Raw genomic sequence first — 24,761 nt, forward strand, 5'->3', positions numbered from 1 at the left:
TCTTTCACCTTCAAGATGTAAAAAGAGCTTTGCAATTGTTTACAATTTAGAAAAAAACTGTTTTAAATTATTTTGAAATATTGTAACTAACTTGAAGTTGTTCAGTTTTGTAGCCTGCGTTTTCAAAGACAAGATGGGTGTCTATAGCACTGTCAAAATTGTGACCAGACATAGAAAATAGAAGCAGAGGAGGCTATTCAGCCCTTCGAGTGTGCTCAGCCGTTCATTATGATCATGGCTGATCATCCAACTCAGTAGCCTGATTCCGCTTTCCCCCACATCCTTTGAAACCCTTCGCTTCAAGTGTTCTATCTAACTGCTTCTTGAAATCAGTTCTTTGGCCTCAACTACTTTCTGTGGTAGCAAATTCGATAGACTGAACAGTTTCTGGGTGAATACATTTCTCCTCTATCCTGTATCATCAGACTCCTAGTTCTGGACACCATTGGGAATATCCTTCTTGCTTCGAGCAAGTTTAGTCATCATAGAATCCCTACAGTGCAGAAGGAATCTATTCAGCCTATTGAGTCTGCACCGACCACAATCCCACACAGCGCAGAGAGTGTGGGGGATTCTTCTTTGAACTCCTACGGAAAAATACAGCGTGAATTACTCCAGTTTTCACATGAATTCAACATGTAGAATTCCGGCCATAATCTTAGGTTTTAAAAAAGTGGCCCAATGGGATTTCCACTTGAAATCAAATTTTAATTTACTTAAATCTAATAATCTTTTTTTTTTCGCATGCAGATCACGAGCTCCCAAATTTGCCATATGGCCACGAGATATGCACATTAAAAGCTGATGAGGGGCCCTGCAAAGCTTTAAACAGAAGGTACTTCTACAACTTGTTCACACAGGAATGTGAAGAATTCAACTATGGAGGATGTGCTGGAAATGAAAACAACTTTGAAACCAAGAAACAATGTCTGGCAAAGTGTAAAGTGAAGGGTAAGTTGATAATTGTTTGAATGTAACACCCCCTTCCTTGAATCTGGAAAGGCAAATGGATGGCATCCATCCACCATCTTCAACATTCACTCCCCCTGCCACAGTGGCAACAGTTTGTACCATCTACAAGGTGCACTGCGGCAACTTGCCAAAGTTCCTTTACTGCACCTTCCAAAGCCACACACTCTACCACCTTATAGGATAAGGGCAACAGATACATGGAAACACCACGACCTGCGAGTTGCATTCCAAGTCACACACCATCCTGACTCAGAAACATCATTGTTCCTTTGCTGTCACTGGGTCAAAATCCTAGAATTCCCTTCCTAACAGCACTACAGATGTACCTGCTCATGGACCAAGGTAGCTCACCTCCACCTTCTCAAGGGCAATTAGGGATGGACAATAAATGATGGCTTATCCAGCAGCAGCCACATCCCATGGGAAAAAAGTGCAGGATGTATTGGGTTGATTTTGCTGTTAGTGGTGATTGAAAGGCACCAGCCAATTGTTTTGCTTTCCTGCAGACTTTGTGGGGATTTTTACATTGCAAGTTCCTGTCAAGCAACCATCCAATAAATACAGCACCCTCTGCAGGGCATCTGAGACCTGTGTAAACAGGGCAAACAACCGTGTATCTCAGACTGGAGAATATGAATGTGCCATGCAAAGTCTGATGAGGAATAGAATATTAATTTCAATGGGAAATCTGACACAGAAAGTGAAATAAAACAAAAGATTGGGTTAAAAGAGTTAAAGAATAGAGACAGGAAAAAAAACTTTAAAACGATCATAAACAATAATTAAGAAACCATCTAAGAGAAGGGAGAAGTCAGTCTCAAATGGACTAAGTATATTTAAATATTTATTTAAATATGTGAATCTGGTCCCCACCCTTACTGGCAGGAACTAGACTGTGTCTGGACATGGTGTATGGGAGGATTCCAAAGGGATTTCATGCCAGCGCTGAACATGCTAGACCTCCTCACCCGCGATTTTCCCCAATAGCATTATGCAGCTGGCAAACCACAGCCAAGGTCTAGAAAAAGAAGTCACTGCTGATGATTGTTTTTTGATAACTCGGCTTTGATTGATTGATTAAAGATCAATGTCTATGGAGTAAGATCAAATAGAAAATGACTAAGTATTCATGATTGGCTTAAAATCAAGAGCAAAGTAGAAATAAAATGGAAATATTTAAAACTGCAAAAATTAATTTCTGTAAGCCTCAGGCCTTTTAACCATGTGGGAAGTATTACTGACAGCTGCACAGTGTTTGTGGAACTGAAATATAACTAGTAGAAGTATAGTGATTCATTTTCTTCAGGTTTTAATTAGAGTTTAAGAAAGTCAATTCGTATTTTGTTTTACTTTTCTTTCTGTCCATATATATTTATTTATTTCTGTTTGGCTATCCTTTGTTTAACACTCCTGAGAAATTTTGTGCTAAGTGAAAGTCACTTTCTTGCTTTAAAAAAAGAGCATGTATATGTATTGATTATATTCCTGACCTGTAATTTTTATATTTAAAAACCTATTGATTTGCCTTGAACCTAACAGGCTCAGAAACCTCTTCCTACTTACTGCTTTCACTAACTTCTACTCAGCGCATCCCAACTCCTGCTCGCTACTTCCCGCCACCCACAAACTGCCCCCATCACTCCCTCCTGCTCATCGCCTCCTTCTCTTGGTGGTGAGTGAGGGGAGGGTCTCTTCAAAAATAAACAGACTGAGTGTTCCCAGTTGCAACAGTGCTGAGATGAAAATGGAGAATGCCATTTTTGGGTAAACTTACAAACCGTGTGCCATTACAATACACTTTAAACAGGGCTCTCTGTACATCATTTAATATTGATTCACCTGCTCCAGCTTACACTCCTTTCTTAGACTTTGCACTGTTAGTTTCATTATTCCTCAGTTAGATGGTTAGGAACGTATCCCAATTACTCAGCCCAACATGTCACGTTTCCCTCGTTGCAGTGTTATCAGCTCATGCATTCAGTGACTCACTGCACAAGTTAAAAACTCAGACATTCGAGAACAAGACTGACGGCAGCAGATGTGGTTAGATACGCTGCCGCAGTGAATTCCAGGCCGTTACGTCAGAAAACTGACTTTCTCTAAGGAAAGCCGGAAATAGTGACTTAGTGTGAAAATCAGGCACATGTGAGTAGCTATCTGCTCAGAACTCAGTTTCCCTGCTGTCTCCAGTATTAATTTGCAGGGCTCTGCAGTCAGGTGAGGCCCCAGCAAAAGCAATTGCAGATTTATAAGTTTATGCAAATAAGTTTTCTTTTATGGCACATGCATTCAAACTTCATGTAGGGCAGAGGAGTTGCTGCAGTCTTTCCACAAGACCGAACCATGCCTGTAGGAAGGGTGCGGAAGCCCTCTGAGTAAATCAGTGTCTTTTCTTGCTGGCCAAAGTCCCTCACCTGAGACTTCCTCCTTCCTTGGCTCATTGCCTGCTGATTCCTGGAGCTGTCTTCTTGGCAGTTTTCGTCAGTAGTGGTTTGTCATTGCTTTCCACTGTTGGGCTGGGTGAGGCAACAGGTTCCACTCAACTGGAATGGGAATCAAATCTTTATTCTGAAACATAGGCTAGACAACTAGTTAACTGAGCAAACTGCCCCCTCACCCTGTCCCCCTGGCTCCCTAATTAGAATAGAACCTTAAGTGCTTAGAGGTTGATAGACAATTGAAATTTTTTTTTTATTAATTTATGGGATGTGTGTATCACTGGCTGGACCAGCATTTATTGCCCGTCCTTGAGGGTATTTAAGAGTTGACCACATTGTTGTGGGTCAGATCAGGTAAGGATGGCAGATTTTCTTCTCTAAAGGACAGTAGTGAACCGGATGGGTTTTTGTGACAATCGACAATGGTTTCATGGTCACTTATAATTCCAGATTTTTTTTATTGAATTCAAATTTCACCATCTGCCTTGGTGGGATTCAAAGTTGGGTCCCCAGAGCATTATGCTGGGTCTCTGGCTAACTAGTCTAGTGACAATATCACTACACCACTGCCTCTCATATATTGTACAGCTTGCATTTGCTGGCCCTCATTCTGTCTCCATTTTGCTGCTGCCCTCACAGTCTGTTCCACAGAGAGGTCTGTCCACCTTCTGATATTAACCATCCATGTCATCTTGGATCTTGCGAAGATGTTCCGTATGTTTTGCCTTGCATTACTGCTTTTTTTTTTACAAACACTCGCTTTGTGTTTGCTTCACAAGTCCAAAATGTGTGAGCTCCTTCGCTATCATTGCCTCAAACTGGTTTCTCTTCACTGCAGCTTTCTCAGTCACCCACTCATCTGTCAACTTGGCTACCTGTGACACATGTAATATCCGCCCGAGTCTTTTAATTCCAAGCATTCTTATTTGAGTCTTGAGGTTCCTCTTGATGTATGGCTATGAAAGCAAGAGCATCAAGAGGAAAGACCAGGCTCGAATAAAAATGTTTGAAATTAAAAGACTTAGACAGATACTTAGTCACACTCCGGCAACTAGGGGATTTTCACAGTAACTTCATTGCAGTGTTAATGTAAGCCTACTTGTGACATCTAATAATTAAATTTTAAACATGGTCAGCAGTCAAAAAAGAAATTTCACAAACCTAATTTTTTTTTAATCATGATAATGTGGCTACTCCATACTTGCATCAGCAAAATATATTCTCTAATTATTTCCTGAAGCAAAATATCTAGGAAATGGACTGGAAGTTGAACGTTAAACATAGAGCCATGGAGTGTTACAGCACAGTAAGAAGCCCTTTGGCCCATCATGTCTGCACTGGTCATCAAGAACCTATGTATTCAAATCCCATTTTCCATGGTCCGTAGCCTTGCATGCTATTATGATTCAAGTGCTCATCTAAATGCTTCTACTGCTGTTTCAGGCAGAGATCCAGATTCCCGCTACCCTTTGGGTGAAAAAGCTTTCTATCAAATCCCTTCTAAATCTCCTGTCCCTTACCTTAAACCTATAGCCCCTGATTAATGACCCCTCTACTGAAGGGAAAAGCTCTGCCCTTTCTACGTCTCTTACTATATTCATTGGGCTACTGACAAAAACATTATTTATGTTAATCTATCAGATATATGCAATACTGATGCTAAGCACCCTACACTCTACTGTAAATCTATTACTGTCACAATAGAGCAGCTGTCTGAATCTCTTAAATTGCTTCTTTTTGCTGGATGCGAGACAACTTAGAATAGAATCCCTACAGTGCAGAATGAGGCCATTTGGCCCATCGAGTCTGCACCAACCGCAACCCACCCAGGCCCTACCTCCATATCCCTACATATTTATCCACTAATCCCTCTAACCTACACATCTCAGGATATGAAGGGGCAATTTTAGCATGGCCAATCAACCTAACCTACACATCTTTGGGAGGAAACCAGAACACCTGGAGGAAACCCACGCAGACACGAGGAGAATGTGCAAACTCCACACAGACTTGTCCTTGCTTCATTGTAGACAATAGTATTGGGGACTCATTACTAAGTATGTCAGATGTTTCCTGTCTTACATGACTGTCAGTCATTTGTAGCAGCTCCACAAAGGCATCTCAAATCATTGAATTCAATTAAAAAGCAGTCTTTTTTCTGATTTATTATATTGCACATTGGACCTTAGATGTTTCTGGACACATACCACATGATATTGAGATAGATTTGATTTATTATTGTCACATGTACAGTGAAAAAGTATTGTTTCTTGCTTGCTATACAGACAAAGCATGCCGTGCATAGAGAGGAAAGGCGAGAATACAGGGGATAAAGTTTTAGAAGCGTAGAATGAGAGCAAAAGGTAGAATTAGAGGGCACAACGTGCAAGAAGTTGCCATGCTCCAGTGCCATTTTGAATTGTGATAAAAATACTGCAATGATTGAAATTTGTTTTTAAGTGATGAGACCACTCAGCTTATCATAATAGAAACAAACTAATGAGCACTTGAAACACCATAGCATACACAACTATGGACGAAGAACTGAAAAATTGGATTAGAATAGATGGTTGGCACAGATGCAATGGAATAAGCCAAAGAGCCTCTTTTTGTGATGTAAAACTGTATGATTCTATCACTAATCCCTTTCTCTGTATTAGCTCATATTATGCACACTTTGCTTGAAGGGTTGTAAGGGTTTATTTGTAAGGGTTTCTTTTTGCCTGAAAATAGTTCTGTATGACTGAACAGTATAAAATCCTTCACAAATATAATTTCAGACCAGCTATAGCCCTCCTCCTAAAGCTACTAACTTGTTTCTGACCATTTTCTTTTCTCCCTGCTAAAAAGCATTATTGAAACAGGACAACAATAATGTTGGAAGTTTAAGTGTGGGGCATGTGAATAGCTTGAGAGGCTGAGTCAACACAAACTCTGAAACCCATGGCAACATCTTCAGGGACTGAAAATACTTCTTGCGTTCCTTGAGATTGGTAGAGCAAAACAATTTGATTTATAGCATAATGACTAAACTTTTCAATTGCACGGCTTAAATTTTGGCAACTGAAATGCAGTGCAGCTGTAAGTCTGAAAGAGGAGCCAATACTTTTACATGGCATGGAGCAGCAAAGGCTGCTGTATAAAACGAAAGCTGTAAGAGTCTCTGCTCACTATGAACCTAAGCTAAGCTGAGCCCACTGCATTTGAGGGCAATCTACATGGTGCACTTTTCATTGAGTTAGGAGCTGGCCAGCTCTTGAAATATCAAAACCATTACTACTATTCATCAACATTATTATCAACTTGCATTGCTGAAGTAATTAAAGAATTAATAAATATGTCACTCATTAGATAGTTGAACAACAGAGCTAAAAAGTGTCAAAAGATAAATCCTCTTCGTTATAAATTTTGAACATACAGATCTTTTCATGTGAAATTTCGATTAGTTCCATACTAGCAAACTCACACTGAATTCTGCCAGCTACTCTTTGTGTAGTGATTCTTCCACCACTGATAAAAAATTAAGTATTTTCTCGGGAGCATGGATACCGATCGCTCTCATTCTAACTCCATCTAGCCACTGAGAAAAGGACAGTGACAGCATTACCTCTCTGCTGCCGTAACTACAATGGAAGATTGGCAGACAGTTCATTTACTTGGCATAAAAGGGGTTTCTGGTGATCGTACATTGAAGTTACAATGTGTTCTTGGGAAACCCCCTAGAAATTCCTGGCAGTGGAATCTTTATCGCTTCTTATAGGATTGTGGAGAAGTTGCACAGCCAGAGATGAAACAGAAGTCAGCAGAGGTGATGCGGAAGATATTTGATTCCTGTCTTAATGTTGCAACTGTAAGGTCTATATGGAACTGAAATAGTGCCACATGAAAGAGACATGGTAGAAAGCAACTTATTGGCCCAGACAGTGTTTCCAGACATTAATCATTGTCGTCTTAGGGGCAGCCGTGGTTCAGTGGTCTCTGACCAAGAAGCTTGAGGGTTCAAATCCCATTCTAGATACTGGACTATAAAATGTATACTGATTGCCCAGTAAATTACCACTGTCAGAGGTGCAATTTTCAGATAAGATATTAAGCTACACTTTCTATTTCAGTGTGGTGAGACCACACTTGGAATACTGTGTATAGTTCTGGTCACCCTATTTTAGAAAGGATATTCTTAAACTAGAAAGAGTGCAGAAAAGAAAATCTACTCGGGTGCTACTGGGACTGATGCTTTGAGTTATAAGGAGAGGATAGACTGGGACTTTTTTCCCTAGAGCATTGGAGGCTTAGGGGTGATCTTGTAGAGATCTATTAAATAATGAGGGGCATAGATCAGCTAAATAATCAATATCTTTTCCCAATGGTAGGGGAGTCTAAAACTAGAGGGCATAGGTTTAAAGTGAGAGGGGAGAGATACTAAAGTGCCCAGAGGGGCAGTTTTTTAACACAGAGGGTGGTGAGTGTCTGGAACGAGTTGCCAGAGGCAGCAATAGAAGCGGGTACAATATTGTCTTTTTACAACGTTTAGACAGTTACATGGGTAAGATAGTTATCGAGGGATATGGACCAAACACGGGCAATTGGGAATAGCTTAGTGATGGACAAGTTGGGCTGAAGAGCCTATTTCCATTTTGTAAACCTTTATGACTGTCTGACTCAGTCAGTGCCTTTTTTGCTTAGACACTGTTTGTGATTTAAAATTGAATTGTATGAAGTGCAGTTTATTGGACAAACTTTAGCAGACCCAAGAACACACAAAAAACTTCATCCCCATGGTTATGAAAGACTTTGCTAATTGTTTCCTTGTTGTTGAATAATAGCATTTCATTGTCATTCATTTCCTTGGGAATGCAGTGAGCAACTTAGGCAATGAGAATGAATATGTTCAAATCATTCACTAAGATTATTGCACGCGTAGATTCATTGCTAATCCTCACTATCACCCCAGGTACTCAGAATTACTTCAGTAACTTTCCATTCACTGAATTGATTTTTTTACAGTTGACATTTCGCATTGACACCAATGAGTTTGATGCTGGACTAGATTTGCTGTTAAAGACAGGCTGACTCAAAAGTGATGTGGTCTGCTTTTTAGACATTAGGTAACTGTCTTTCCTGATTTCCTAATGGTGACTGGTAAAGGCATCAATCACTGGTTTGTCTATGTCTCTAATAATTTAATGACGAAAACCATTATAATGCATCCGGACATCTTTAATTCTTTCCTGATGCAGATTCCGTTTGCTTGGATTCTTTTTCAGTATCTAAAAGTGCAGAGGAGTACAACAACTCATTCTTAAGATCCGAGGAACAGCCACACTCAGCTTTTAGTCTATGTAACCCTGAAGTGAGAGAGAGACCCCTTGTGGTAGATTTACTTTTCTTTGTCCTCATTATAACATTGTGATAATGTCACATAACATAGAGTCATAGAGGTTTACAGCATAGAAACGGGCCCTTCACCCCAACTTGTCCATGCCACTTTTTTTTAAACCCCTAAACTAATCCCAGTTTCCTGCATTTAGCCCATATCCCTTTATACCCATTGTACCCATGTAACTATCTAAATGCTTTTTAAAAGATAAAATTGTACCCACCTCTACCACTATCTCTGGCAGCTTGTTCCAGACACCACCCTCTGTGTGAAAAAATTCCACCTCCTGAACACTTTTGTATCTCTCCCCTCTCACCTTAAACCTATGCCCTCTCTAGTTTTAGAATCTCCTACCTTTGGAAAAAGATATTGACTAGCTAGCTGAGCTGTGCCCCTCATTATTTTATAGACCTCTATAAGATCATCCCTCATCCTCCTACACTCCAGACAATAAAGTCCCAGCCTATTCAGCCTCTCCTTATAACTCAATCCATCAAGTCCCAGTAGCATCCTAGTAAATCTTTTCTGCACTCTTTCTAGTTTAGTAATATCCTTTTCTACAATAGGGTGACCAAAATTGCACACACTATTCCAAGTGTGGCCTTACTAATGTCTTGTACAACTTCAACTAGACTCCCCAGCTTCTGTATTCAGTGTTCTGACTGATGAAACCAAGAATGCCGAATGCCTTCTTCACCACTCTGTCCACCTGCGACTCCACTTTCAAGGAGCTATGAACATGTACCCCTAGATCTCTTTGTTCTGTAACTCTCCCCAATGCCCTACCATTAACTGAGTAAGTTCTGCCCTGGTTCAATCTACCAAAATGCATTACCTCGCATTTGTCTAAATTAAACTCCATCTGCCATTCGTTAGCCCACTGGCCCAATTGATCACAATCCTGCTGCAATTGGAGATAACCTTCCTCACTGTCCACAGTGCCATCAATCTTGGTGTCATCTGCAAACTTACTAACCATGCCCCATATATTCTCATCCAAATCATTAACATAAATGACATATAACAGTGGACCCAGCACTGATCCCTGAGTTTGTTGCTGGTCTTCAGTTTGAAAAACAACTCTCTATAACCACCCAGAAGCCAATTTTGTATCCATTTACATAACTTTGTGCAACAACTTACCAGGCGGTACCTTGTCAAAGGCCTTGCTAAAGTCCATGTAGATAACACCAATTGTGCTGCTCTCATCTACCTTCTTCGTTACCCCTTCAAAAAAACTCAATCAAATTTGTGAGACATGATTTTCCACTCACAAAGCTACACTGTCCCTAATCAGTTCTTGCACCTCTAAATGCCTGTAGACCCTGTCTCTCAAAATACCTTCCAACAGTTTACCCGCCACAGATGTGAGGCTAACTGGCCTGTAGTTCCCAGGCTTTTCCCTGCAACCCTTTTGTCACTCTCCAATCTTCAGGCACCTCACCCGTGACTATCGATGATTCAAATATCTTGTAGAGGGGACCCACAATTTCCTCCCTAGCCTCATCAGGTCCTGCAGATTTATCTACCTTGATGCGCTTTAAGACTTCCAGCACCACCTTCTCTGTAATATGAACACTCCTCAAGACATCACTATTTATTTCCCCAAGTTCCCTCACACAAATACTGATGAGAAATATTCATTTAGGATCTCATCCATCTCTTGTGGATCCGCACATAGATTACCTTGTTGACCTTAAGAGGCCCTACTCTCTCCCTTGTTACTCTTTCTGCCCTTTATTTGTAGAAGCTCTTTGGATTTTCCGTTGCTTTATCTGCCAAAACAATTTCATGTCCCCTTTTGCTCTCCTGCTTTCTCTCTTTCTTCTATACCCACTATACTTTTCAAGAGATTCACTTGATCCCAGCTGCCTATGCATGTCATGTGCCTCTTCCTTCTTCTTGACCAGGGCCTCAATATCCCAAATCGTTCAGTGTTCCTGACGTCTGCCAGCTTTGTCCTTCACTCTAAGAGGAATGTGTTTACCACACTCTTGAAAGCATGCTTCTTACCAGACGTCCGTTTTCCTTCCCACAGTCTCCCCCAGCTAACTTTTGAAAGTTCCTGCCTGGTACCATCAAAATTGGCCTTGCTCCAATTTAGAATATTAACTTTTGGGACAGACCTGGGAGGGGCCTCAATGGCCTCTGGGTCTATCAGTGAGGCCATCACATCCAGTTGCCATTAGTGGGGACCAGCAATGATTCTTGCCAGGCTGATCCACTCCTGGCAAGGCTACATAGGCAAGTGAGCCCAGACGATACCATCCTGGGCTTGCTAATCACGTGGTAAATATATTTAAATTTTAATTTGAATAATTTATTGAGCCTTGCACCAGAAATGGGCATGAGGCTAATTGCGCCAGATGTCTAGTGTTGATACGATCATGAGCGGTGAGATATGGGGTGGGAGCCGGATTTCTTGGCTCTCTTGTGAACTTACTGGCTGCCCCACCTGTTGGTCAGTGGGAAAGGGATGGTCAGATGGAGCCCCCCTCCCCGAATACTTTCAGAGGGGATTGGCAGAGTTCCTGCCTAGGATAGAAATCATAAGAATGTAAGTGCCATAATAAATGTTTGTAACCCTTGATTCATGTGACTTCCTAGGCTGAATTCAGTGCCATGAGGATGGGGGTTGGAGAGGAATTTTCAAAGAAACATGTTTCCCTTGTTGGTCCTGGGTATTCTCTTTTTCATTTGACTGCAATTTTTGAATGGGTTGTTATTAAAATTGCCAATGCTGGATATTGGAAACAAAAAGCTAAAGCAATGTGTATACACAGGTCTTAAAGCTTCAGTGAAGGGAAACACACATTATTGTAGCATACTGTGACTGCCCAAACCAGTGATACCCTCACATTGCTGGGCCCTGCCTAACTGAGTCCCATTCGAAAGCATGACCTTCCTTTGCAATTTTACTGTTTTTGGTGCTTTGTGGGTAGGTACCCCCTGCAAATAAAGGATGGGACTTTACCAAACTTCACTGTAGCTGGGTCCTGGAACTCCCTTCCAAACAGCACTGTTAATGTACTTACACCAAATGGACTGCAATGGTTCAAAAAGGCCAATTAAGCAACAAATGCTGGCCTTGCCAGTGATGCTCACAGCCCATCAATGGGTGAAAGAAAACCCTGCAACACTCCATCTACCTTGCCTAGTTTATTGTCCTCCTTGGATCCCATTTGTTCGAACAAAGTTTAGGTCCATTGACCTCCTTTATTCCTGCATCAGGAATCTCCGGTAGTTTAATCCAATATGTAATGTGCTCTATAAATGCATTTTGTTGCTGTGGTTTTAAGTGATGTCTGAACGCAAAAACATTTCAAAAATGTACGCAGGAAACCTTTCTCAGCGTAAAAATACTAAATGATGTTTTTTATATTTAATTTGTATTTTTTATATTTAAACAGGACACATTTTGGCAAATGTGACCCTTTTTTTGTTTAATTGAGAAACCTATGCCTATCTGTAATGGCTAGTCTGAATGTGGACTTTGATATATCTGGGTTAACACATTTTTGATTTGTTCTTGGGTTGTGTGTTTTGTTGCAAGACCAGCATTTATTGCCCCTCTTGAATTGGCCCGAGAAGATGGTAGTGAGCTGCTTTCTTGAAAGTTTTCAAGTTTTTTTTTATTGTCACAATCGGGTTTACACTAACACTGAAATAAAATTACTGTGAAAATCCCCTAGTCACCACACTCTGGTGCCTGTTCGGGTAAGCTGAGGGAGAATTTAGCGTGGCCAATGCACCCAGCCAGATGGTGGGAGGAAACCAAAGCACCTGGAGGAAACCCACACAGACCCGGGAGAACATACAGACTCCACATGGACAGTGACCCAAGCTGGGAATTGAGTCTGGGTCTATTGTGCTGTGAGGTAGTGGTGCTAGCCACTGTGCTACCCTGCTGTCCTGAATGACAGCAGTCAGTATGGTGTAGCTATACCCACGGTGAATTTCAAGATTTTAAGGAATTAGTTTCAAGATTTTAACTCAGTGACAGTGAAAGAGCAAAGAAAGTATTTCCAAGTCAGGGTGATATGTGACTGGGAGGGAATTTCAGGTGGCGGTGTTCCCATACATCTGCCTTTTCTAAAGCAGTTAAAGATTTTGTTACTGTGAAGATCCCAGAATGGGTAGCACCTAGCATCAGCTAGATTATGTCACATCACTGTTGGTTGTCACTCTGCAAATGAGTGTAAACATAATGCTAGAAAATATTGAAGTTTTTTTGTGATGTTAATGATGCAAAAATGTGCCCTTTTAACAGACCGAAGAAACCCTTGCCTTATGGATGCTGATACTGGACCTTGTCGAGGGTATTTTTCTCGTTACTTCTACAATAAGCACACAAAAAAGTGTGAGAAGTTTGTTTATGGGGGATGCCTTGGAAATCTGAACAACTTCAAGAGTAAGAAGGATTGCCAGAACATGTGCGTCAAAAAACGTAAGTGAATTCACCCTGAGTCATTTCACTCTCAGCTTTTCCTCTAGTGACTGTTTAAAACACTGAAAAATATTTAAGCTTAGCCAGAAAAAAGATAATGGCGGGAACTCTACCACCTCACCAGCCATGGAATTGGCTTGAGCGAGCGACTGATAAAGTGAATTTGTGGTCTCTCCTGAGCGAGGCTGTAAAATCCTGCTCAATCCATCAAAGGTATATTCCTAAAAGTATTGTATACTTACCTTCTGTTTGGATGATAGGGAAGAAAGAACTTGCATTTATGTAGCACCTTTTATTACCTCAGAACATCCCAAAGCATTGACAGTTAATTGAATAATCACTCTTATAATGTAAGAACAATTTACATACAGCAGTGCTCCAATGAAATAAATGACCAGATTATCTGCTATAAATATAAGGAATTAAAGTAATAAATTTAACTGAACCATATCTTAGTAACAATTGCAACTACTTTTCTTGGGACAGATTCCATGACTTTGTGCTCCAACTTTGCCAATTGGAAATGTTGATCTTTGACACTAGTTAAACAATAGGGGTGAGCTCAAGGTCATCAGAATACAGATTTATTGCCCCAGTTTGAATGTGGGGTAGGGAATGGGCAGCAGGGTCTGAAGGCAAAATGTGCTGTCCACAGCAAAATGAAACCCGAGCAATTTTAACTCTTGCCCACCCAAAACTTGCGGGAAATGACAGCTAGCCACTGAGTGGAAGTGCAGTGACGAATGAGAGAAGCCTGATGCTGGGGACAGAAGGAATTGACCCTGGCATTCAGGGAGGCAGTTTCAGAAAGTTTTGAGATTGGGAGGACTGCAATACTTTGTCTCAATTGCACTCAAATCTCCCTCTCCCCATGGAAAACCTGCCAGAGTAAACTATATCACAGCGTTAGACAGGATCAGGGGTTATGTTACTTGCTTGCCTTCAACATTTATGTACAAGGCATCAAGAGGGTAAAATAGACAGTGCACACTGAACATCTTACCACAAGAAGAAAGTGGTTCAGGCACAGTTAGTGCTACAATGACATTGTGTACATTGAGGATTACATGACTGTGCTTCCCTTTGTGTAAAAATGTGACTAAGTATTTACACTGCCTTTATTAGTGAAGCCATCTGCTTTCTAACAATAAAGTGAGCCAAAAGGCCTTTCACAACACTTAAATTTAGGTGGGGCTCAAAACATCTCCAAAGCAATTGTTTTAAAGAAACCAACTAAGCTTTGTGCCAAGAATTTTGAAGTTAAGAACAGAATACATCTTTCAGCAATTTTAAAAGGCACTCCCTTATCGTCATTCTTAATTGTCTTGGTTTATCACATTGAAAGGTATGACATAATGTAGCAGCTTCTTTCCTTGATTCTTTCCTGTGCCTGGTGGCACAAGAGGCAGGTGAAGTACATGCTTATGTCTGTTTTCATGGCTAGTCATTTCTAGAACAAGTCCCCATCTTGAGAGGTGCCATTGATACCTGACAGATAATGTCGCTTCATCATCCCTGAGTATGTCCTGTCCCACAGGGCAGGACAGACCCAGCAGAGCGGCAGTACAATGGTACACAGTCGGGAAGGAGTCCTCAACCTCAACTTTGGACCCCATGAATCTCATGGCATCTGGTCAAACACGGGCAAGGAAATCTCTCACTTATTACAATGTACTGCTCCCTCAGCTCATAAATCCATGCTCTTTCATGTTGAGCAACATTTGGAAGAAGCACTGAGGGTGACAAGGACGCAAAATGTATTCTGGGTGAGGGACTGCATTGTCCATCACTAAGATTGGCTCAGTAATATCACCGCAGACTGAGCTGGCCGGGTCCAAAAGGACATAGCTGCGAGACTGGGTCTACGGCGAGTGGTGAGGCAATGAAATGATCTCATTGTCACCAAACTGCCTGCCACAAATACATTTGTCCTGACAAAATTGGTAGGAGTGATCACCATACAGCTGTTGTGGAGGAAGCCCTGTCTTCACTTTGAGGATACTTCCATAATGTTTGCAGCGGGATCTTGATCAATTGGGCCACTAGGCTGAAGAATGGCAAATGGAGTTTAATTTAAACAAATGCGAGGTGATGCATTTTGGTAGATTGAACCAGGGCAGGACTTAGTCAGTTAATGGTAGGGCGTTGGAGAGAATTACAGAACAAAGAGATCTAGGGATACATGTTCATAGCGCCTTGAAAGTGGAGTCGCAGGTGGACAGAGTGGTGAAGAAGGCACTCAGCATGCTTGGTTCATTGGTCAGAACATTGAATACAGGAGTTGGGATATCTTGTTGAAGTTGTCCAAGACATTGGTAAGGTCACACTTGGAATACTATGTACAGTTCTGGTCAGCCTATTATAGAAAGGATAGGACTAAACTAAAAGAGCGCAGAAAAGATTTACTAGGATGCTGCCGGGACTTGATGGTTTGAGTTATAAGGAGAGGCTGGATACACTGGGGCTTTTTCCTTAGAAGGGTGAGAGATGATCTTATAGAGGTCTATAAAATAATGAGGGGCACAGATCAACTAGATAGTCAATATCTTTTGCCGAAGACAGGGGAGTTTAAAACTCGAGGGCATAGGTTGAAGGTGAGAGGGGAGAGATACAAAAGTGTCCAGAGGGGCAATTTTTTTCACAAAGAGGATGGTATCTGGAACAAGCTGCCAGAGGTAGTAGTAGAGCTGGGTACGATTTTATCTTCTAAAAAACATATAGATAGTTACGTGGGTATGATGGGTATTGAGGGGTATGGGCCAAATGCGGGCAACTGGGATTAGCTTAGAGGTTTAAAAAAAAGGGTGGCATGGACAAGTTGGGGTGAAGGGCCTGTTTCCACGCTGTAAACCTCTATGACTCTATGTTGTGCGGCACTACAACAATGTTAAATGGGACAGACTTCAAACAGATCTAGCAACTCATGACTGGGCATCCAAGAGGTGCTGTGCGCTGTCAGCAGAATTGTATTGAAACACAATCTGTGACCTCATGGCCTGGCATGTCCCCACTCTACCATTGCCACTAAGGTAATTCCCACGGGGAGATCAAATCTGGCTCAATGAAGAGTGCAGGGTGGCATATCTAAAAATGAGATATCAATCTCACGAAGCTATAACACGGGACTAATATGCCAAACAGCATAAGCAGCGAGTAATAGACTTTCACAACCAATGGATCAGATTATTTGCAGTGCTGCCACATGCAGTGATGAATGGTGGCAGACAATTAGTCAATTCATTGAAGGAGTAAGCTCCACAAGTATCTCCACCTCAATGTGATGGAGGAGTCCAGCACATCAGTGCAAAAGATGAGGCTAATGCATTTGCAGAAATCCTCAGCCAACGTGCTGAGCAGTTGATCCATCTCGATTTCCCCTGGAGGTCCCCAGCATCATAGATGCCAGTCTTCAGCCAAATCGATTCACTCCACATGGTATCAAGAAATGCCTGTGGCACTGGATATTGCAAAAGCTATGGGCCCTGAAATCCTGCTGTCCAGAGCTTTCTGTGCCTCTAGCCAAGTTGTTCAGTACAGCTACAACACTGGCATCTTCCCGGCAATGTGAAAAATTGCCCGGGTATGTCCTGTACACAAAAAGCAGGTCAAATCCAATGAGCCAATTACTGTCCCATCAGTATACTCTTGATCTAAAAGCATCGAAATCCTATAGTGCAGAAGGAGGCCATTTGGCCCATCGAGTCTGCACTGACAACAAGCCCACCCAAGCCCTATCCCCGTCACCTCACTAATCCCTCTATGCATCCCGGGACATTAAGGGGCAAATTAGCATGGCCAATCAACCTAACACGCGCATCTTTGGACTGTAGGAGGAAACTGAAGCATCCAGGGGAAACCCACACAGACACGGAGAATGTGCAAACTTCACACAAACAGTGACCCAAGTCCCTGGAGCTGTGAGGCAGCAGTGCTAACCACTGTGCCACTGTGCTGCCCCGATCATCAGTGGAGTGATGAAAGGGGTCATTAACAGCACTATCAAACGGCGTTGATTAGCAACAACCTGCTTACCGACGCTCGGTTTGGGTTCCACCAGGGTCACTCGGCTAAAGACCTTATTACAGCCTTAGTTCAAACATGGACATGAGAGCTGAATTCCAGACTGAGGTGAGAGTGACTGCCCTTGACATCAAAGCAGCATTTGACGGAATGTGGCAACAAGGAACCTTATCAAAACTATCAGTTCCTTGATAACTTTGACAGTTACAATGAGATAATGCATTTCTTTAGTGTACAATCATGTTTACTTTTGCTAACCTCAAAAGGTGTGCCTTGCCTTTCCAAAAAGTGTCCTAGGACTATATCCAAAGGAGTCGCTTACTACTTCAAAGATTGTGTAAACAAATTCACCAAGCTCAGAACTCCTCTTATTTGATCTTATTTGCACATTCTGGCTTTCACACTCCTGATCAACCAAAATCCCCCTTCGCTGGAGGCAACTGGTGAGTTAAATGGCCAATTGCTTCTGTAAACCACACGTGCGTGTGCCCTGGCCAGATGCCAAACTCCACCCAAAAAAAAGCTTAATAAGGAATGCCACGTTCAAGAGTGGGACTCTATTTCTGACCTTTTGTTTGGGATTGTTGTCAAAAGAGGCTATCTGTGGCAGCGAAAATCCGAACTTCAACCTTTGATTTGTTTCGATATGGGTAGCCTAGTTAAGCTTCCAATCAGTGATGGATCTAAAACTGTTGATGGTGGTGCTCTTGAGGTCAGTGAGACGGCTGGGCTTTCTCTTATTTAAGTTGATCATTACAGGTTCAATTTCAGCCTTGAGTGACTGTCTTTGTGGAGTTTGCACCTTGTCCCCGTGTCTGCGTGGGTTTCCTCCAGATGCTCTGATTTCCTCCCACCCTCCAAAGATGTGCGGGTAAAGTTGATTGGCCACGCTAAATTGCCCCTCAGTGTCAGGTAGACTAGCAGGTTGGATATGTGAGGTTACGAGGATGGGGTCTGGATCGGATTGTTGTTGAAGGCTCCATGGGCCAAATGGCCTCTTTCTGAAACATAGGGATTCTATGATTACCTTGCACTTAGGCAACATGAATTGTTTCCAGTTGTTTATCAGTTTAATGCTCGTTGTACTTCAGACCTTTTTGCTGATGATTGGAGGCCTTTAGCTGTGTGGAATCATCATCAGCCAGCACTCCTCTTAATAGAGCAAAGGTCACGTATGAAGCAGCAGAAGATAGTTGAACTGAGGAACCTGCACAATGCTCTCCTGGGCTGTGAAATTTTCCTCTGGTAACTTTGTTCTTTTGTGTCAGGTGTGATCCAGCTTTTGAAAGCTTTTGTTTTAGTTCTATTAACCTTATTTTTACTAGGGCCGCTGAGTGGCATACATGGTGTGAAGGGCAACTCCTCTGATGCTTGCTTCATGCTTGTGATGACAGCTGGAGAAATCAGTTCTGGTGGGATCCAAGCTGAACATTGAACAGGCCGCTGACGATAACGTTGTTAGTTCCTCATTCCATCACCTCACAATGGTTTGGAGAAAGCTGGAAGGCCACTATTGGCCTGGATTAGATTTAGCCTTTGTTCTGAGACTGCTGTTTCACCACTTCTTGATCTCCTTCAGTGCCTGTTTGGGTGATATTTGTGGGTAGTAATAGTATAATTTAAATATTACAATTATATTCAAACACATTTGAGTGTACGTTCAATTATCTAATCTATATGTGTGCACATCACATATACACAAGATTATCTTCCAAGTGGCTGTATTACCTGTCAACAGGAGGCTAATGTGTTTGATTTAGATAAAAAAACAATTTATTATCACAAGTAGGATTACATTAACATTGCAGTGAAGTTATGGTGAAAATCCTCTAGCTGCCACACTCCGGTGTCTGTTCGGATACACTGAGGGAGAATACACCTAACTAACACGTCTTTTGGACTGTGGGAGGAAACCAGAGCACATGGAGGAAACCCATGCAGAAACAGGGAGAATATGCAGATTCCACACACAGTGACCCAAGCTAGGAATTGAACCTGGGTCCCTGTGAGAGAGGAGTGTGAACCACTGCACTGCTCTATCATTCAAAATTTAGAAATGGAAAGTCTGCCAGAGGACAAAGGCATTTTTTTTTAAGTTTAGAAATAATTTGTGCTAAAGATTTTGGTGTGGCCATTTGCAGTCAGTGAGAATTACTTTGGCCCATGGATCTTGCAATAGAAAGACCCTTATCTTACATTCTTTTGAAAGTTGAGAAAAACAGTAAAGGGGTGTCAGAGAGAAGTCAGTTTGCACCAGAGGCGGGCAATCTTTCAAAGTTCCCTTCAACCTTCCTGTAAGGGTAAGATTTTCCAATTGTTCCTGCCGGCCGGATTCTCTGGTCCTGCTGATGGTGACTCCCCGTTTTCTGCCCAACTCTCCCCAACCCCCTGTCACCACCATGAGTTCTCCTGCGGTGGATGGTGTGAATAACAGGAAACCCCAATGACAGTGGCAGGACCAAAAGATCCTCTCACTGGCCAATGATGGACCACCTCCACCACCAAAAAACACACCGCGGAGGGGGTAGAAAATCCTGCCCTAATTTGAAGCGTTGCCCAAAAAGCTTGCTTCACCGTGTTAAGAGATGGGTTTCGTATGGAGTAAAACTTTCCAGATAAAGAAAGCAGCAAGAAGAAGAAATGACCTTTGTACGAACTCCTGTCAAACACATGTTTTATTTGGGCAAAGGAAACATGGAAATCTGTCTGAAAGTTTATCCTTAGTTTTGGTTGAGAGCTGTTGTGCTTGGCAGCTATAGCAGTGGGAGAGGCTGAAAAAGCAGATCAGCATTTGGTCTGTGAGTTCAAACATGGGGGATTGTTGTAACTTTACTCACTTGGCATGGAATTGTTGTGTTTGAGTTCAGTGTCATACCATATGCAGTTCAACCTTACTTGGTGTAGAATTGGAGAGTAAAATACTGAAGATCTGACTGCATAGCGATCATGCATGACGTGAGCACTGCCCATTAGATAGTTGGTTGATACCCTCTAATAATTACCCTGTCCTTCAGTTGTCCTGTTAGTTTAGCAAGATAGTACACATTATGTTCATTATTAATTAATGCTCAAAGTGCTTGTCACAACATTTGAGTTAACCATATGGAATTACAGTTTACTCATCAGTGAGCCATAGTCAATAATTTTGACAGGGGCAGAACATTGTAGGAATGGAAATATCTGTAATTAGCTTCTGGATTGTAATAAAAGTAAAACTAAAAATGCTTTTAGAAATCCAAACAGAAAACAACACTGTTTGTTATGATTTGAGATCTTGATCAATTTGGGCCTTAAAATACTGCTGGCAAGAGATGCTGCTGTTTTCAGGATAATTAAACCTTATTTAGGAAGTAACTTGTAATAATAAGTCTTAAAGACGGATGTTTGCAAAGGGAATAATTGCTGCTGTCGGCATTCAAATGCCTCTTCGCAGTTTAGAAATTTCAGCCAGAGGCCAGGTTCTACACTTGTGTTCCTTTTACCCCATGTGGAATTGCACTTGCCCAGTTTCAAAAAGTGGCACGGCGATGCTGTAACTCCAGTTTAATTGCTCTAAAGTCCCCATCACTCACGGTGTCCCACTGAATCTGAACAGCGGCAATACCTGGGCAATTGGCACTGACCATGAACCAGCATTGCGGACAGCAATTACAAAAGTGTCACTTCAAAAATATTCAATGCTCCAACTATCATGGACAGTACAAGCAGAATAACCTCTTGCCTCAGAGGTTTATGCCTTGAAGTGTAAATACCACCAGGTCCGTTCATTGTTCTTGGTGACCATTTAAAAGTTTCATTATCCAAGGATATGAGAAGAAAGTGACTGTCACTGAAAAGCCTTTTTATTCATTCAGCCCCACCATGTTTTGTCCTCATCCCCTCCGAGACCTCCAAATCCCTTGCATACTGTTGTTACCAGTTTGTTGAGTTCCCCTGTTGTTGAACCATATTACTCTTCCTTGGTTACAACACCCAATGCATACAGTTGACAGATCATATTCACATCTGCAACAGGAGGTGAGGACAGAGTTAAAATGTACCAACAATTTATTTGCCTGGTAGTGATTTTTTTTTCTGTTCCTTCATGGGAAATGGGAGTCACTGGCTGGCCAACATTTATTGCCCATCTCTAGTTGGCCTTTGAAAGCAGTTGAGTCCACCATACTGCGGTAGCTCTGGAGTCACGTGCAGGCCAGACCACATAAGGACAGCAGATTTCCTTCCCAAAAGGGCATTAGTGAACCAGATAGGTTTTCCCAACAATTGACAATCAGTAGTTTCTTAATTCCAAATATTTTTTATTGAATTCAAATTCCACCATCTGCGGGATTTGAATCCAGGTCCTCAGGACATTAGCTGAGTTTTCTGGATTAGTAGTCTAGTGATAAAACCACTAGGCCATCGCCTCCCCACAGATTCTGACTGAATTCTAAATGGATTTTGTTCTTGATGTATCATTCAGCTAATTTTGCTTTAATTCCTGTTTGTGATGCATTCTGGTATCGAGCCCATCCATCAAGTACAGAGTTTGAACCAACCGAGCAATGAGAAAGAATGGTTAGATGAAGTCATGCTGCTGACTCACCATGAACTGTGTTTCATCCAGGGATTAAAATTAAAGTGACCCCAATAAACTTTATTACCAATTTAGGTAAACTATCATTAAGATTATAATCTTTTGAGCGAATGAAGTAAGTAGAAAATAGCAGTTCAAAACAAATTGTTTGCTCTACAGTTGCTGGCATCATTTGCATCTATTTTCTGGGTGATATGTGTGCGCTTAGAGATGAAAACTTCCAAAATTTGCATCCAGGGCATGTTGTAAACATTCCAATCTTCCTCCATTTCCTGGTCATTTTGCACTTTTTATATATCTGAAGGGGTGGAGGCACAATAATAAGGTGATGGTGAAGGGGTGCACATTTGCACCATTTGCAGTTTGTAAATGAGAAGAGTGAGTGATAAGGAGGTGGGGTGTGAATGAATTAAGTATGATGATACCTCAGCAATAGCCATCACAATAAAGGCTCATGCCATCTCCTCAATGGGAGCCAGAACATGGAGGTGTGCCTGTCAACCTACGGTCAGTTCTTTTTGCCTGTAGGCATGTGTCATCTTGTCCTGTAAGGGAGAGGCTAATATGTCAGTGACATATTTGCATGTTTTGAATCGTTCGTTTGGGTGATATGACTTGAAAATAGATGTGGATGTGATGCTTGCAGCAGTGCTAAGCAGTGGGAGGATGCAGTGGAGCATATGAATGTCAGATATAAGTCCTGATAGAGATGTTGGTATGTGAGGAATGAGAGTGTGGCAGATTAGCAGTGTCTAAGGCAAATGATGTAATTGATAGAACATGGCATTTAAAGACACGTTCATTGACCTTTGAGCACTCTTGTGAAATCATTGAAACATACCATACATAGGGAAGGAAAGGAGAGAGTACAGAGTGTAGTGTTACAGTCATAGCTAGAGTGTAGAGAGAGATCAACCTAATATGAGGTAAGTCGATTCAAAAGTCCAATGGCAGCAGGGAAGATGATCTTGAGTCACTTGGTACATGTTCTCAGATTTTTGTATCTTTTTCCCAACGGAAGAAGGTGGAAGAGAGCATGTCCAGAGTGTGTGGGGTCCTTAACTATTGGCTACTTTTACGAGGCAGTGGGAAGTGTAGACAGGTTGGGAGACTGGTTTGAATGATGGACTGAGCTTCGTTCACAACTCTTCGGGGTTTCCTGCGGTCTTGGACAGAGCAGGAGCTGACCGATTTTTTTTTGGGTTTCTCATCGAATTCTTTGTCCACTCATCCTGCCTGCCCAATGAACCCACAGGCAACGCATGGGAGAATTCTACCCATTATCTTGAAAACAAATGGTCTTTACTTTTGAGTGGATGGCTACCTCTGTTTTGTCATTGGCGGAGGGTGCCAGTTACTATTTTCTGTCAATCGCTATCAGTTTTATCGCCATATTTTATAAAACATAACCAGTCTATTTTACTCCCTCCTTTGCTGTATCAGTAGAATTACAGAAGGGTACAGCATGGAGGCAGCCATTCAAATGACTGCCCTTGCTCTTTATTGGCACAATCAAGAAATAAACAAGGAAGCCATACATGAATCGTCTCATCTTTGAATGTAAAATCCCATCTAGTAATATTAGGGTTGAAAGGGTTAATACGAGGCACTGTCCACAATCTCATTTTGTAAGAGACACATGACCAAGGATCGAGAGAGAGATGTCCTAGCTTCAGAATTGCATATATCAGTATATAATTCAGTTATATCTAGTAAACCAGTCGTTGTTTAGACATACCCATGTCTCAGCAATCATTCCTCAGGCAGTCCACCCAACATAGAACACTTCTCACATGACAAGCTCACTTCCACATTGTTTTAAAATACAATTTGAAAAGTTGAAACTTGAAGTGTAAATTTTTTATGAAATATAAACAAATGAGTCAGAAATGTTGAATTTTCAGTTTTTTTTCCCAGTGCTAGACTGTTCTATTTAAAATTTCTTTATGTTGCCTGCATGAAGTCATGCAGATGTGATACCCTTGTGCATCAGACCGATAACTAATACACAGACAGTGTTTTAAAGCAAGCTTTGAAGTTAATCTTTGACTGACAAATTTCTGTTGTTTCACCCCCGAGCCATCGTGACCGCACTCCTTTCAAAAATAGTGTGAAATTTGTATAGAGGCCAATGCTGGTTACTCTTGTTGTATCTTCTCACACTTTCCTGTGGAAAATAATGAAAAGGTTAGGAAGCTAATTAATAACCTGATGGGTCATAATTATCATGCTCTCTCCATGTCTACAACCATCTTCACACCAGACAGTCGGGTGGTTAGTCCGATTTAAGGTGGGAGGATTTCATAATGCTGATGATTAAAACATTTATTTAGCACCTTTCAAAACAATTGGACATCCCAAAGTGCTTTATAGCCAAGGAATTACTTTTACAATGCTAGGCTGCTGCAACTGCTGGAAACACAGCAGCCAATCCAGGCACAGCAAACTCCCTCAAACAGCTATATGATCATCCTATTTTTTTGTGATGTTGATATAGAGATAAATGTTGGTCAGGACACTGGAATATCGCATAGGTCCGTGGGATTATTTGAGGACAGAGAGGCATTGTTTGACATCTCCTCTGAAGGAGAGCACCTCTGACGGTGAGGCAGTTCCTCGGTGCTGCACTGGATGTCAACCAAAGTGGCTATCCTCAAGCCCTGCAGTGGAGTGTGAATCCATCATCTTGTTATTAGCCGTCAGCACTACTGATTGATCCAGGGCTGACAGGATATATTGTAATGCTGACTGGGTGACTACTTTGTGGAACACCTTTGTTTGGCCTGAAAGCATGATCCCAACCTTCCCCTTCCTTGCCATTTTACCTCAGCACCTTACTCTCATGTCCTTGGCCTGTTGCAATGCTCCAGTGAAGCTCTTGGAGGAGCAGCATCTCACTTTCAAGCTGGGTACATTGCAGCCCTCAGGACT

The 24,761-nt window shown here is 41.7% G+C and overlaps 1 protein-coding gene across 1 annotated transcript in view; it reads left to right on the plus strand.

Annotated features, from left to right (window-relative positions):
- Positions 1-24,761, plus strand: part of LOC145349688 (tissue factor pathway inhibitor-like) — a 43,359-nt gene that overhangs the window by 8,941 nt on the left and 9,657 nt on the right. Inside the window, exons 2-3 of the mRNA XM_080198218.1 lie at positions 751-951; positions 13,058-13,234. Coding sequence (XP_080054344.1) covers positions 751-951; positions 13,058-13,234 — 378 coding nt within the window. The remainder of the gene's footprint in view (positions 1-750; positions 952-13,057; positions 13,235-24,761) is intronic.

This window comes from Carcharhinus amblyrhynchos, chromosome 11 (genome assembly GCF_965287045.1).
Source record: "Carcharhinus amblyrhynchos chromosome 11, sCarAmb.v2.hapA, whole genome shotgun sequence".
NCBI lineage: Eukaryota > Metazoa > Chordata > Chondrichthyes > Carcharhiniformes > Carcharhinidae > Carcharhinus > Carcharhinus amblyrhynchos.